Source organism: Pelodiscus sinensis, chromosome 23, assembly GCF_052426305.1.
Source record: "Pelodiscus sinensis isolate ZL-2025 chromosome 23, ASM5242630v1, whole genome shotgun sequence".
Lineage (NCBI taxonomy): Eukaryota > Metazoa > Chordata > Testudines > Trionychidae > Pelodiscus > Pelodiscus sinensis.
Window position 1 is genome coordinate 3,823,844 of NC_143074.1, and position 13,311 is coordinate 3,837,154.

At 53.7% G+C, this 13,311-nt stretch overlaps 1 protein-coding gene across 2 annotated transcripts in view; it reads left to right on the forward strand.

Annotated features, from left to right (window-relative positions):
* The window catches only part of ARRDC1 (arrestin domain containing 1), a 59,629-nt gene that overhangs the window by 27,254 nt on the left and 19,064 nt on the right, over positions 1–13,311 (forward strand). For both annotated transcript variants that reach the window (XM_075906000.2, XM_075906001.2), the window contains exon 2: positions 4,428–4,538. In XM_075906000.2, coding sequence (XP_075762115.2) covers positions 4,428–4,538 — 111 coding nt within the window. The remainder of the gene's footprint in view (positions 1–4,427; positions 4,539–13,311) is intronic.

Below are 13,311 nucleotides of genomic sequence, written 5' to 3' on the forward strand. Positions count from 1 at the left end.
CTATTCCCTATCGCTTTATTACCTTCCAAGTGTTTGCATATGATTTCCTTAATTACCTGCTCAATTATCTTCCTTGGGACAGACGTTAAACTGACCGGTCTGTAGCTTCCTGGGTTGTTCTTATTCCCCTTTTTATAGATGGGCACAATATTTGCCCTTTTCCAGTCTTCTGGAATCTCCCCTGTCTGCCATGATTTTTCAAAGATCATAGCTAAAGGCTCAGATACCTCCTCTATCAGCTCCTTGAGTATCCTGGGATGCATTTCATCAGGACCTGGTGACTTGCTGACATCTAACTTTCCTAAGTGATTTTTAACTTGTTCTTTGTGTATCCTATCTTCTAAACTTACCCTCTCTCTGCTTGTATTCACTACGTTAGGCACACCTCCAGACTTCTCGGTGAAGACTGAAACAAAGTCATTGAGCATCTCTGCCATTTCCAAGTTTCCTGTTACTGCTTCTCCCTACTCACTAAGCAGTGGGCCTACCCTGTCCTTGGTCTTCCTCTTGCTTTTCATGTATTTATAAAAGGTCTGCCGCTGCTTCTCTAGAACTGTAAAGTGGAGGGTGCGAGGGAAGCTGGGCGAGAGATGACCCCAGTAAGGTGCATGTCGAAGAGCCTGGCTGAGCAGCAGTGACCTGAGACTTTATGTAGCAGCAGCCTCCAGATCTTGCTGGCTTGGCTGTGTGAGGAGAAGGAAGGGCGGAGGAACTCCCAGGCTATGATCCTGCATGGCAGGGAGAAAGTTTACGTCCAGATGAGTGAAGATAGCAATGTGACTCCCCTCCTACTCCCCCCCCCCCCCCACACCCCACCAAGAGATTTCTGAGGCAGGCTTAGGTGCAAGATTGGATGGAAGGAGACCTGCTCGGGTAGGGCCAAGTTGATTGGAGCCAGCTGCTTAGTGGCTCCCGATTGGTGAGGCCCAGGATGTGAAAGTGGAACCATGTACATAGTTAACTGATAAGCCTGGGCTCAGAGTAACCTTGACTGTTGCACACAGGCTCCTGCTTTGTGCAGGGAGCTGGCTTAAAAGCCTCTCCTCCCCCACACTGCTGCTCCTGTATCAGAGGCAGCAGTGCAGGGGTAGTCACACGTTTACTTGATGAAACACACTTTCACATCCCTGGTGAGCGTGAACTCAGATGCTACCAAAGGAGAAACCTTGGAGTGGATGGGAACCTCCCAAAAAGCTAACGTTGCTACCAGCAAACCAGGAGGGGACCACATAAGAGACTGGAGATAGCCTTGATCTCATCAGATTGTGTTCAGGTCAATTGGGTCTACACACACAACTTTCCGGCCGGCGGAGAGAGGCAGCACAATTGCTGTATAATGGGCATGTCTGTCTCTAGTTCAGGATATAAAGCCACACGCTGATTCCAACTGGGCTGTAGTTGGAAGGGCTCTGCCTGATGCCTTCTGTCAGAGCAGCCCCAAGTGAAAATCTTTGGGTTTAAATTGTCTTATTTCTGAGACACTGTCCAGAACCTGGGCCTAGAAACACAGCAGGCAATGGGTGCCACAATGGAGGTTCCCCCGGGTCACTTTCTGCACCCAGGGTGTGGGTAGCTGCATTTCAGTGCTATGGCTCCAGGCCTTGGCTCCTCGTTCCCCATTTGGGGGTGCTGTGTGGAGGGGCATTCGTGGGTGCCCTGGTTTCAAGCAGCCTCACTCAGAGCGTTCAGCCTGTGTGCGCTTCCCAGGGAGAGGAAGGGCAGCAGTAACCCTCCCATCGCGCTATCCAGTGTCAGCTATTTGAGCCTCATTTGAAAACAAGCAAGCAGCCTCTCAAATGCAGAAATGTGGAGCTGTTGGAGGCACTTTCCTGTTCCCCCTTGAGCTAGATATTCCAGTAAGAACTCCAGAATTCTGTAGAAATTGCATCCCTGAGCCCCCGTACCCCATGCACGTACAGAGAGCACAAGTGCTGTCCTATGACCCGGGACAGATCGGTGACCTGGGTGTAGCTATGGGCGGGTGACGCTACTCAGCTAGAATCCTGCTGAGAGAGGACTGTCCGCTCCTAGCTCGACTCCCTCTGTAAGCAGATCCATAGGCCAGTTGTGAGAGGAGGGGTCTGTCTGTTCTGTATTCTGCTCTAGCCTCTGAGCCGCCCTTCCTGAACCTCTGCACAAGCGCTCCAACTTGATGAAAGGCCCTACCGGTGGCACAAAGCACTGGCCTTTGTTTCAAGACAAGCCAAGGTAAACACGAGCCTCTTGCTTGGGTAGCTAGGGAACGATCTGCCGGCCCTCTGGGCTCTTGTAACAGAGCGTTCAGATACGACTCGTACCACCCCCCCCCCCCCCCCCCCGCAAGAAAGCTTCAGATTCCCACTCTGCAGCCTGCCTGCCAAGAGGCTTTTTGCCTGGGGTAAAAAGGTCCTAGAAAGCTCTGCCCCGGGGCTGTCACCGACGGGTGGCATGGGGCAAGGCACAACAGACTGGGCCCAGCCTCTTGCTGCAGTGGTTAGTCTGGCCGGCTCAGCACCAGGCCCTGGCTGAACGCTAACCTGCCTGTGTGAGCCGTGCCCTAAGAGGAAGGGACGGCCTTACGCGCTTTCAGAACCGCTGGGCCTGGGCAAAACCACCAGGGTGGGAAGGATCTTGTGCAGCATTTCCCAGATGCGACCCTGACTCTTCTCCTTCTCCAATTCCTCCCCTTAAGGCAGGAGTGAGAACCTACGGCCCAGAGACCGGATACGGCCCTGGGCTTGCCGGGACCCAGCCCCTCAGGGCTCCCCCCAGCATTGGGGAGCCTGCGCTAGAGGCTGGAGCATACAGTCTACTAGCCTGGGACCCCCAAGACTCTGGTGTGAGGAATGTGTGGAGCATCTTTTTCCTCCATTGGGGGCCTCCTCAGTAAGGGTTTGGCTTTTGTTTTTTGGGGTGTGGGTGGCCCCAACTGACTTTTTTCTGGGTCAATGCCCCCCCCCAACCCAGAAAAGGTTCTTCACCCCTGCCATAAGACATTGACTCTGGAGCACCAGGGCTGTATGGTCCTCACACATTGCCTGCAGCATGGGTGCAGAGGGTGCTGCTGTGGGTGGCGTGTTTCCCTCCGTGGGGCTGGGACATAGGTCTGGATCCAATGTCACTCACAAAATAGACCCACTTAATTGGCCACTTAAGGAAAAGGTCTGGGAATCCTGGTCTAGTGGACAGGATGTCGGAGTAGGAGTCTAGGTTTCAGTTCCTTGCTCTGCCATGGATTCCCTGTGTGACCTCAAGGAAGTTCCTTAATGTGCCCTGTGCTTAAGTCCCTGTCTCTGCAACAGGGACAACCCCTCGCATGGTCCCATAGGTAGGTGTGTGAGGGTCAAGTCCATGTAATGTTGTGAGATGCTCTGATAAGCCCAGGAGTTCCATAGGTAACTATCGGACCATCTTCGCCCCTATCCCCTAAGTGGTTCTGTCTCCTGTCCTACTGGCCGAGTGGCGTTGCTGCCCTTTTGGACACAGATCAGCCACGGGTTCAGAGCCAGTCTTGGGGCACATGAGTCAGGCAGTTGCTTGGGGCCACCATTTTCCAGGGGCCGCCGCCAGAGCCTGATGGAAGCCCACTCGGGATACGCGGCAATTAAAGGGGCCACAACCACATTCTCTCCTCCGCTTCCCCCCCCCGCTGCACATTTTCCCTTGTGGATGCCTGGGGTTAGGACCAGCCCTGCACAGGTTCTCCTTTCTTCCTAGGATTGCTAGGTCAGTGAGCGAACTGACATGCTGTGCGGGGGCAGAGGGCGGTGTTAGTGGACTTGGTGCATCTGCCTCCTTTGAAGAGACAAACTCATTTTCCTGAGGTATGTGAGGGTTGTGGAGCTCTGGCCAGTCCGTTAACCGGTCCGGATGGCATCCATTCCGGGTAGCGCTGACAACCTCCTGCCTTCTGGCTCCTCTGCTTCAGCCCAGGAATTGGGGCTGAAACTACATGTTACCGGGTGTGCGGGCGTGTTTGAGGGTTAGTTGGACTGAGGGGGAGAGAACCAGAGAGACGGGAGAGGGTAACATTTCCCAAGGCTCCGATGTTCCACTGACTCTTCTTCCTGAGACCTGAGCTCTCGGTCGCTCTTGAGAAAATCCTACCAAGAGGCTTTTAAAATGCCTAGTGAGCGTGATGAGTAGCTTAGAAAATGCTTGCTGGAGAGAGGCTGCATTTAGACTTGGAGTATAGGGAGAGGCCTCCTGAACAGCAAACCACTGACCTCTGTCTTTCTCCATTCCCCATCTTCCTTGGGCATGTGTTTAAAAGGGGCTCTGTCAAAATCAATTAGTGCACCGCTCCTCTGCTTAAGAGCGAATTGACTGCGTGTCTCAGCAGAGAGCTCATCGAGGGAGCTGGAGGGACCTGACATGGGACCTGTGGATTTGTCACTGGTGTGGAAAAGCTGCTGAGCACTAATCCAGTATGTGTGTGTTTCTTCCAGCTATCAAAGTGAGCTGCGTTGGCTCTTGTGGCGTGTCCAACAAGGTCAATGACACAGCGTGGACCGTCGAGGAGCAGTACTTCAACAGCACCCTCTCTCTGGCGGATAAAGGTAAGAGCCGCAAGGGGTGGAAATCTGGGGAGTGGAGAAAGGGGGGGGGTGTACAGTGCCTGATTAGTAGGCAAGGCCTCCCCCTTTGGATTCCTCTCTTTGGGCAGGTTTTCTAGACTGCAGGTTCTGTGTGTGGGCACTCACCAGATACCGCGTGTCTCCATCTCCTGAAATACCCCCATGCTGAAACAGACTCAGCTGCGTGCAGAATACAGGTGACTTCATGTAATGTGTATGGTCCAGCTGACGGCAAGGCCTTGTCCGCACTGTACTAACAGGCATTGGACTGCCAGTACAACACCGCACCCACCTCAAGTGGCTTCCGAGGTTGCTTGCAACCGCTGGGCCACGGTCTCTAGTGGAGGCCTCGTCTGAACCGATGCAGGCTACGGTGACTCCTCTCCAGTACAGTCAGGAGGCTACAGGCCTTGCAGCTGTGCCCCTTTGCTGACTCAAAGACACTGTACCAAAGGGCCAGTGCTGCGTCAGTGCTGGCCCTTCGTAGGACAGGTGCTCCGAGGAACAGCAGACCGCACCGGCCTACCCGGAGGGCTGAGGTGCATGGAATGATGGCAGCCATCAGTCCAGAGCAACATGGGAAGTCCCTGAAACGCTTCCCTCACTCAGGTGCATGCTGGCCTAGTGGAGATGCATATTAGACAGCACCTGGTATATATTCCTGCCAGAAGTCCAAATGGTTTGGGTCCACTCCAGACCCAGAGTCCCTGAATGAATGCTGCCTCTCAGCTGGTAAATAGGTCAGCAAACCACAAATAATTCACGCTGTATCGCTGTCCCCATTGAAACCGATCAGTACCAGCATTCACCTGCTACAGCAGTCAATCTAGCCGTAAATTATATGCAGAAGCATGTGTCAAGGAAACTAATGGAACTGGGTAAGAGGCAGTAAAACAGGACTGGCTGCTGCTAAGTCAGCAGTTGGCAAGCGGAGCTTTTAGCAAGTGCCGGGGAAAGGTCAGTGGTGTCTTAGTGTAAACCTCACGCCAGCCCGCACCCCAGCAAGAGCCGCTGTCGGGGTTGCTTTCCTGCTGGGCTGACACAGAGCAATATGCTGGAGCAGTGGGTTGAACCATGGCTTTGTTTTCCACCTGCAGCATGGGAGGGGAGTAGGAAAAGCCCTGGGCAATGGTACAGCACAAAGCCAGGCTGGTAAATATCTAGGCTGCCGAATCCCGAGGGACTTTCTAAAGTACTCCAGGTAGAACAGCCCTAAGTGAATGGACAGCTTGATGCTTTCTGCGCTTGATCTGTCAGGCTTTTGGCTGGCTTAAGACTCCACGTAGGTCGCTTTGAAGTGGCTACAGGTTAAAGGGTGAGCACTGCCGTGCCGTGGGTTTTCATGCCAATGATTTTTGAGAGGATCCTGCAGGGGACTGGCTGCTACACTGAAAAATCTTAACCATGCAGCTGCCTTGGGGCGGGAGGCGAAGTAGCTTTATGGGCTGGGCTGCTTTGAAGTGCTCTCACCCAGAAGTTCAGTTGATGGATTCAGGTGAAATAAGCAAATGCATTTGGTCCTAGCAGGGCTGCTGCCATCAGACATAAAGCGCAGGCTTCAATTACTCAGGCCTGCCCTAGAGAAGGCAGACACCACGGGGGCATGCATGGCTCGTGAAACTGTTTCAGTCTTGACATCGTGGCAATCAAACCTGCGCTTCTGTCCAGAGTAGACGAAACAGTGTGGCTTGGTGGGGGTGGAGGGAGCCATGCAGATCCTTGACACAGATGGGGAAGGCACCGTTGACGCTATGACATGGCTCAGACTTTTTAACGTTTTCACAATGGAAATCTGGGCTTAACTCGCCAGCTGCTTTGAGCAGAGACGGAGCGAACTGCTCCCATGAGTTTCCCTGAGGCTGCTTCCTGGGCTCCGCTGACATCCCAGCCCATAGCCCTCCAATCTCTAAGGCCTCCCTGATCTTCAGAGGTGCCATGTGCTCACAACTGCTGTCGAAGTCAGCGGGGGCTGGAGATGCGGAATGCCTGTGAAAACGGACCTTACGGTCTCTTTGGCTTCATCCCTTATTTTCTGTGCCCTTGCTGTGCGCCTCCCAGGGGTGCCAGTGATGTCAGCGTTCGGCTTGGGGATGCATCAGGAGGTGGGCAAAGGAAACAACTGCCCTGGGGCCTGGTGATTCTAAAAAGCCCAGGGTCCCCTAAATTGCCACTGGAGCTCGGCATGGGTGCTCTGGCCAGCTCGAAGGGCTGGGTGGGGACTGGTGTGGTGCACTCTCACTGCCCCTCACCCAGCCCCTTCTACTATCCTTTCTGCAGGAGCATGGAGCTGCCCTCCCCTCCCTTCCCCCCCCCCCAATCTTGCCAAGGGTCTGGCATGGCTGGCTGCTCCCCAGGCACTAGAGAGCGGGGTGACGTTTTTGTGCCTTCTGCAATTCTGTATTGCTAGTTCAATGGGTGAAGCAGAACTGTCTGAGCAAAGCAGCTTAAAAGCAGAGCCAGCGAATACCAACAAAGGTAAAATCTGGCCCAGCGTAAGGTGCACTCCGCATGGGGAAGAGAGGAGTGTCTCTTTGCTTCTATAGATCTGGAAAGTGAGGAGAGAAATGTCAAGTGCCTGGCTTGGAGGGGACCGGCGCACGGGGGCACTAGACACAGACGTGGGTGGCAGAACCAAATCCGCTGGGGACTCTGCTGTGTAACAGTGGGCATGCTGCTATTTTGTTGGCAGCAAGGCCGGTCCCAAGGTGGGTGAAGCAATGCCTGTTACTGGCCCAACATCTGTCCATGATCTCTGCCTATTCCTCAGGCGGCTGAGAGGCAAATACTCCTGGATGGGGCACCTGCAATACAGCCTAGTCCAGCACAGTCATTTAGGTGAATGTAGAAAACCACTCACTCACTCTCCTGACGTGTATTACTTGTTAGGGCACAAGTATCCCTTGCCAGTGTCTCTCTTTGAGAATCCTCCTGTATAAAGCTTTGCATGCAAGTGCCTGTTGGAGGTTTTTCCATGCTAGGATGGGAACAAACAATTCAACCATTCACTTTTTTTACTTTTAAACGGTCTGACACAGGCAGACTTCCTAGAACTGTCTCACGTACCTAGTCTAAATACTGTCGATTGAGTTCATGCTTCTGGAATCTGGAAAAAGACTGGCCTTGTAGAGCTCTGTCCCCGTCGTGGTGCCAAGTCCGATGCTGCTCACCTCTTTGGATGACAAAGGGTGGCTTTTTGTGTGCAACCTGCCAGCCTGGTGAGATCTGCGAGTCAAGCTGGTCTCTGAGGTTTGCCTCCATCTTGCAGTTGTCACTTACCACCGCCCTTGTCTGCTGCACCACAAAGTGCAGCCTGTGGCCTGGAGTGGTGTTGGCCCTGCGGGGCTGACAGGAGTACAAAGCAAATGGTGCAATGTCAGTAACCTCGGCGGAGCGTCTGCCAAACACACAGGGTACAGATCCGTGAGGAAGATGGTTTGGATGTTTGTTGCTGTTGTTATTGGGACTGCACTCGACAGCAGTCCCCAGTCACTTCTGTCCTGCAAATGCATCGTGCAGCTCTGGGAAGAGGCTTCGTGCTATTCGAATGGGATACCCAGCTGGGTAGCAGGTATTCGTGACACAGTGACATCCGACTGAATTGCCTCTTACGTCTGAACCACCGTGGCACCATCGGTGGCTGTTCCCCACGAAGCATGGGACAGAGGCACTGGCTGTGTGGAGTACAACAGCAGCACAGCTATGCCACTGCAGCACTGGCGCTGTAGCACACTCACGTAGGTGCTTCCTACAGTGACAGGAGTCTTCATCCCTGTAGCTGACTCTGCAGGGGAAGCTTTCATTGACCCTGCTGGGACTACACCAGGAGTGAGGTTGGCATAGCAATGGATTCAGGAGGTATGAATGTTTCTCTCTGAGCGCAGTAGCTATGTCAACCTAACTTGCAAATGTAAAGCCGGCTTAAGAGTGTGCAGCATTGGCGCATTGCTTCCCTGACCCTCGGGTTTGTCTTCTGTCCCGTTTCCCAAGCACACCTGATGAGGCAGGGTGTTTCCAGCCCCTAGCTCTAGTAGTCACCTGCTCAGCTGCTGTCCTCTTGGCCACCAGTTTGCAGTCCTGTGGAAACTGACCAGAGATCTGACTATGTAACCTGTCATTGGGCCAGCCGGCTATGTTGGTGCAACACGTCCTGCTGCCTGCCGACAGGGCTACACTGAAATGGTTAACTACTGATAAATGGTATGCACTAGGACTGCAGAGTCACTTAGTCATCCCGCCTACATGCCTAGAGAGGAGAGACTGCAGCAGACGGGGGCTGTAAGACGCTGGTACTTCCAGGTGGCAGGGAGTTGTGGGTTCTTGCATCTTGGCTCTGTTCAGACAGTGGGCTAAGATCACTTGATGAGCTCTGCAGTCCGGTTCCCAAGCCTGGGAAAACAGAGTTCTTCTTTCCCCCTTCAAGTCACACGTGGCTTCCTGCTGCACTCCAGTCCCTTCTGCCCCTCTAGTCTGCGGGTGAGCCCACGTCGGCCGCACAGCTCCTGTTTTCAGAGCCCGGCACGGAGACAAAGGTTTGTCTCTGCATCTTTAGCTGCAGAAAGGTGCTGTGGAGCTCCCTGGCCTATCGCTGCAGGGTTTTGCACAGCTGCAGGGTTTTGCAAACAATCCATAGCCACAAAAATGAGCTGTGGATGTGGATCCTTGCAGCTATAAAGCGCATAGCTGTGGATTTGCAGGGCTCTATTTTTTTGCCATCTCAGCCTGAAGATGGTGTCAGTTGTAAGCAACTGGACTAAGTTGGGCTCCTCTTCTGCTTTGGGCACTGTCAGGGGAAACGTGCCCTGCTCCACCCAAGCTGGAGCTATTCCTGATAAGCACCCAAGCCTTAGAAGGGATGGTGGAGTAGGCTAGTATGGTCCTGTCCTTCATGTGTTCAGAAGTGTCCCTCGGCTGCAGTTGCCATTTAAAAATTAGGCTGTCGAGCGGCCTGTGCTCTGTGACGGACAGTGTGAGGCCCCTGGCCTGGTACGTGTCTCTTGACTTGAGCCTGAATTTCCATCCTCTGGCTGGAGGACTTTATGATCCTCCAGAACCACAACCGGGGTGTTTCATGCGAGGCTGAAGCCTGGGCATCGGTTCCCCTCCCCAGGGGTTTCCAATCTCCTTACCATAGTGGGCCTTGCAGTCTACTCTGTTAGAGTCCCAGCGACACACTAGGTAGGCAAGCAGAGAGGATGGAGAGAGGCGGTGCCAGAACAAGGAGCAATGGGCTCAAGTTACAGTGGGGGAGGTCTAGGTTGGATATTAGGAAAAACCTATTTCCCCGGGGGAGGGGGGGAAGCACTGGGCTGGGTTCCCTTGGGGGCGGGGGGGAGAATCTCCATCCCTAGAGATTTAAGCCCCAGCTTCACAAAGCCCTGGCTGGGGACTCTTCCAGCCCGAGGATTCTATACCTGTGAGGGGAACTGTAAAGTCACGGGGTGGAGGAAAGGGGTTGGGCTGGGGTTTGGGATCCAGCCAAGTGAAGTAGCACTTCAAATTGGAGGGCTTTAGAAGCTGTCAGACCGGAGGGGAGACCTTTCCACTGCAGGCAGTTTGCATAGCCAGAGGGGAAACACTGCAAGGCCCAAAGTCCGCCCACCCAGAGACTAGGTGTAATTCTTTTCCCACCCACCAGATCTGGACTAAAGTGCAAGCTTAAAAAAAAAAAAAAGGAACAAGAAGAGCAGGCATTGAATTTATTGCAGCTGTTGACTTCATCGCCATGGCTTATGGGACACGTGTACAAGGGTCGTGTGGTGTGTGTGTGTGTGTGTGTGTGTGTGTGTGTTTTTGGCAGGGAGGGGCATGTATTCTACACATTTCTGGAACCAGGTACTAGCATTGTAACTGCACCGTAAACTGTCAATGCCCTCGGCTCCCTCTCCCCAGTCTTTGCACTTCTGGGAGTCCGGGCTGCTGATGCTCAGATTTGGGTTTCCCAGAAGCCACTGTTCAGAGGCTCCCAGGAAATGGATGACGTTCCCTGTGGTTCTAATGGAAGATGAACCAGCTGGGGAAGGTTCTCATTAGGTCTCTGACTGCTCCGTCGTGCTGGCAGCTGGAACATCTCTTGAGAAGCTTTAGCTGATGTGACTTTCCTGCCCGTTCCCCCGTCCTTGCTGGCTCTCTGCCGCCGTGTGGGCGGGAGGGGTCTGCCCAGATCGGGTGCAGTGGAACAATGTATTCTCTAGCCGAGGTCTCTGTCGCCGTTCTCGTATCCCCATCACTCGGCACCACCCGCCCTGCTACGGAATAACCTCCCCTCGCCGGGGCGCCCTCCACAACAGCCGCATTGTTTGTTTTCACTGGGCAAGGCACACGCTGGGCAGGCTGCTGAGCTGTGCAAAAGCTCCTTGACCTTTAACCGGTTGGATCTTAACTCCCAGCCCGGGTAAACCACCCGCTTGGGGAGCTGCTCAGGGAGAGTGGTGAAGCAGCAGGAGGTGGAAAGGGGCCCAGAGACAGAACTTTGCATGTGATCTTTCTCCTCCCTCCTCCTGCCCAACACAGATTTCCCCCTCTCAAAAAAGAGCGTTTGTGTACTAAGCGGGAGTGTTTCTGGAACTGGGAGGGGCAGGAGAACAGCCCCTGGAATTGGGTAACAAGCAGGAATGTGGCTGAAAGACCTGATCAAGGCATCCAACCGGTCTCTCCTCTCTTCCCTCCCCCCCCTCCAGCTTTGTTCTAAAACACGCCAGCCCTCTGCCTTTATTCCAGATTCCTGAGTGGAGCCAGGTGAGGCTGCTCCCTCCCTGAATGGAGGGGCAGTGGGAGAGGAGGGGCTGGCATTCAGAGAAGCCAGTTTATCGAGCCTGACAAGCATGTCTGTCCCAATTTAGGGGAGACCCAGCAGGGGGGCTGCAAGGCCAGGTTGTAAACAGATCTGCCCTAACAGATCAACCTTGTGGTTCTTCTCCCCCCTCCCCCAAATCAGGAGGGGAAAACATGAGTTCAGGGAAGAGACTTCCCAGTGTGACACACACATTCTGGTTTTCTCCGCACTTCCCGGTCACTTTCTTCTCCACCCCCCTCAAAAACCAAGCTTGAGGGTTTTAGACTGGACACATCTTGAACACGTGTTCTGCCAGCCTGACTGCATCGAAACTGGCCCTGCAGAAAGATTTCGAAGTAGCTTGGCATCTTTTTCCCCAACTTCCAGCTGCTCTGCCCCTCCTGGAGATCAGTGGGGTATATATGAGCTTTAGGTCTTGCTTAAACCTGGAGGAAGAAGCTGATGGTGAGGCTGGGGGGAGGGTTGTACTGACCATAACTATTTTGGTTAGGGGCAATATTTTTAAACAGTTTCATGCAGTGTTGGTGTACAGCCCCTCTTACACCGGTGCAGCTGCCTCCATTCTAAAGCTAACTCACGTGATGAACTTAAACAACAAAAGGTCTGGTAGCACTTACAGACTAACAACATGTAGCTGGTGGTATGAGCTTTTGTGGGCACAGCCCACTTCTAAGTGAGTTTTACTCACGGAAGTTCATGAGTCCTTCTATTTTTGTTAGTGCTGTGGAACCTTAGACTACTCATCTTGAAAAATGGTACACCTTAAATCAACCAGTCCCAAATACAGACCAAGCAATACAGCAACTGCACAGAAGCGCTTAGTCTGACCGGGGAAGTGTTGCTTCTGTTTCACTAACAGTGTAAAAACTACGGGGAGGGGGGGATTTTTATTTATTTTTTGTTAAAGCCAACCCTCCTCTTTCACCCCCGAAAATGTTGCTGTGGGGGAGGGGAGTGAGACACACAATCTACAGTAGGTTTGAACTCCCACATCCTATAACTGCATGGGGGTCAGAAATGGGTTTGTGGCCTGCTGTGGTTTGAAGAGCGATGCCTTCAGTGTGTGATCATGTGCTGCATTCGGTCTGTTGCGTTGGCCTGTTTGCAGTAACACCAGACAAAATGGGCTCAGTCTCTCTCCACAGCAGTCGCTGTGGAAAATGGTGAGTGACCCCGGTGGAAGGGGTGGGGGGGGGGGAGTGTGTGTGTGTGTGTGTGTGTGGTGTGATTTTTTTATTTTTTTTTCGTTTTTTTAATGGACTTGGGCAGGAGGCTTTCTGAGCTCTCTGCTCTGAGTGCATGCTGAATGAAGTCGTCGCCCCCCCCTCTGACTACAGCGTTGCCCTTTAATGGAAGAGTTAATGTCTGCTTTCAGTAGCTCAAAAGGAGCACTCACCTCTTCCACTGGGTCTGGCTGGTGGGGTTTGTCCAGCATGGACTCTCGCTTATTGTTCCATGGGTGGTGTGGCTCTTACACGCAGCCTGAGCGCTTGGGTGGGGTGGGAGTGTGCTCATCTGAAGCACAAAGTGAATTCATCCTGTCAGTAGAAGCCTGCCAGCTGGTCCCCGGCTGGCTGGGCAGCTGGCTTGCAAGATGCGATGGGGGACTGCAGCCCCCACCTGCTGCCCAGGTGCGCTTCTGGGCTCACTCTTGCTGGGGCTGAGTAGCTGGGCGGCAGGTGTGAAAGCCATCCCCTGGCAACCGATCTGCTCTTTGAGGGGTGGTGAATGGTGGCGTCGGCAGCTTGCCCGCCTCCAGGTGGCTCAGCCCTGAGGTTCCGGGTTTCGCAGCCACACAAGGGGACGTTCTGTGTCGGTGCAGGGCTGGAGAGCGCCTGATGCTACCTGCGCTGTTAGACGGATCCAGAGCTCTTCTCCCGTGACACGCAGCCCGGGGTGGGGGATGCAGGGGATGGGGGGGGGGGTCACCGGGTTGTGCCTATATTGCCAGCTGGTGCAGTT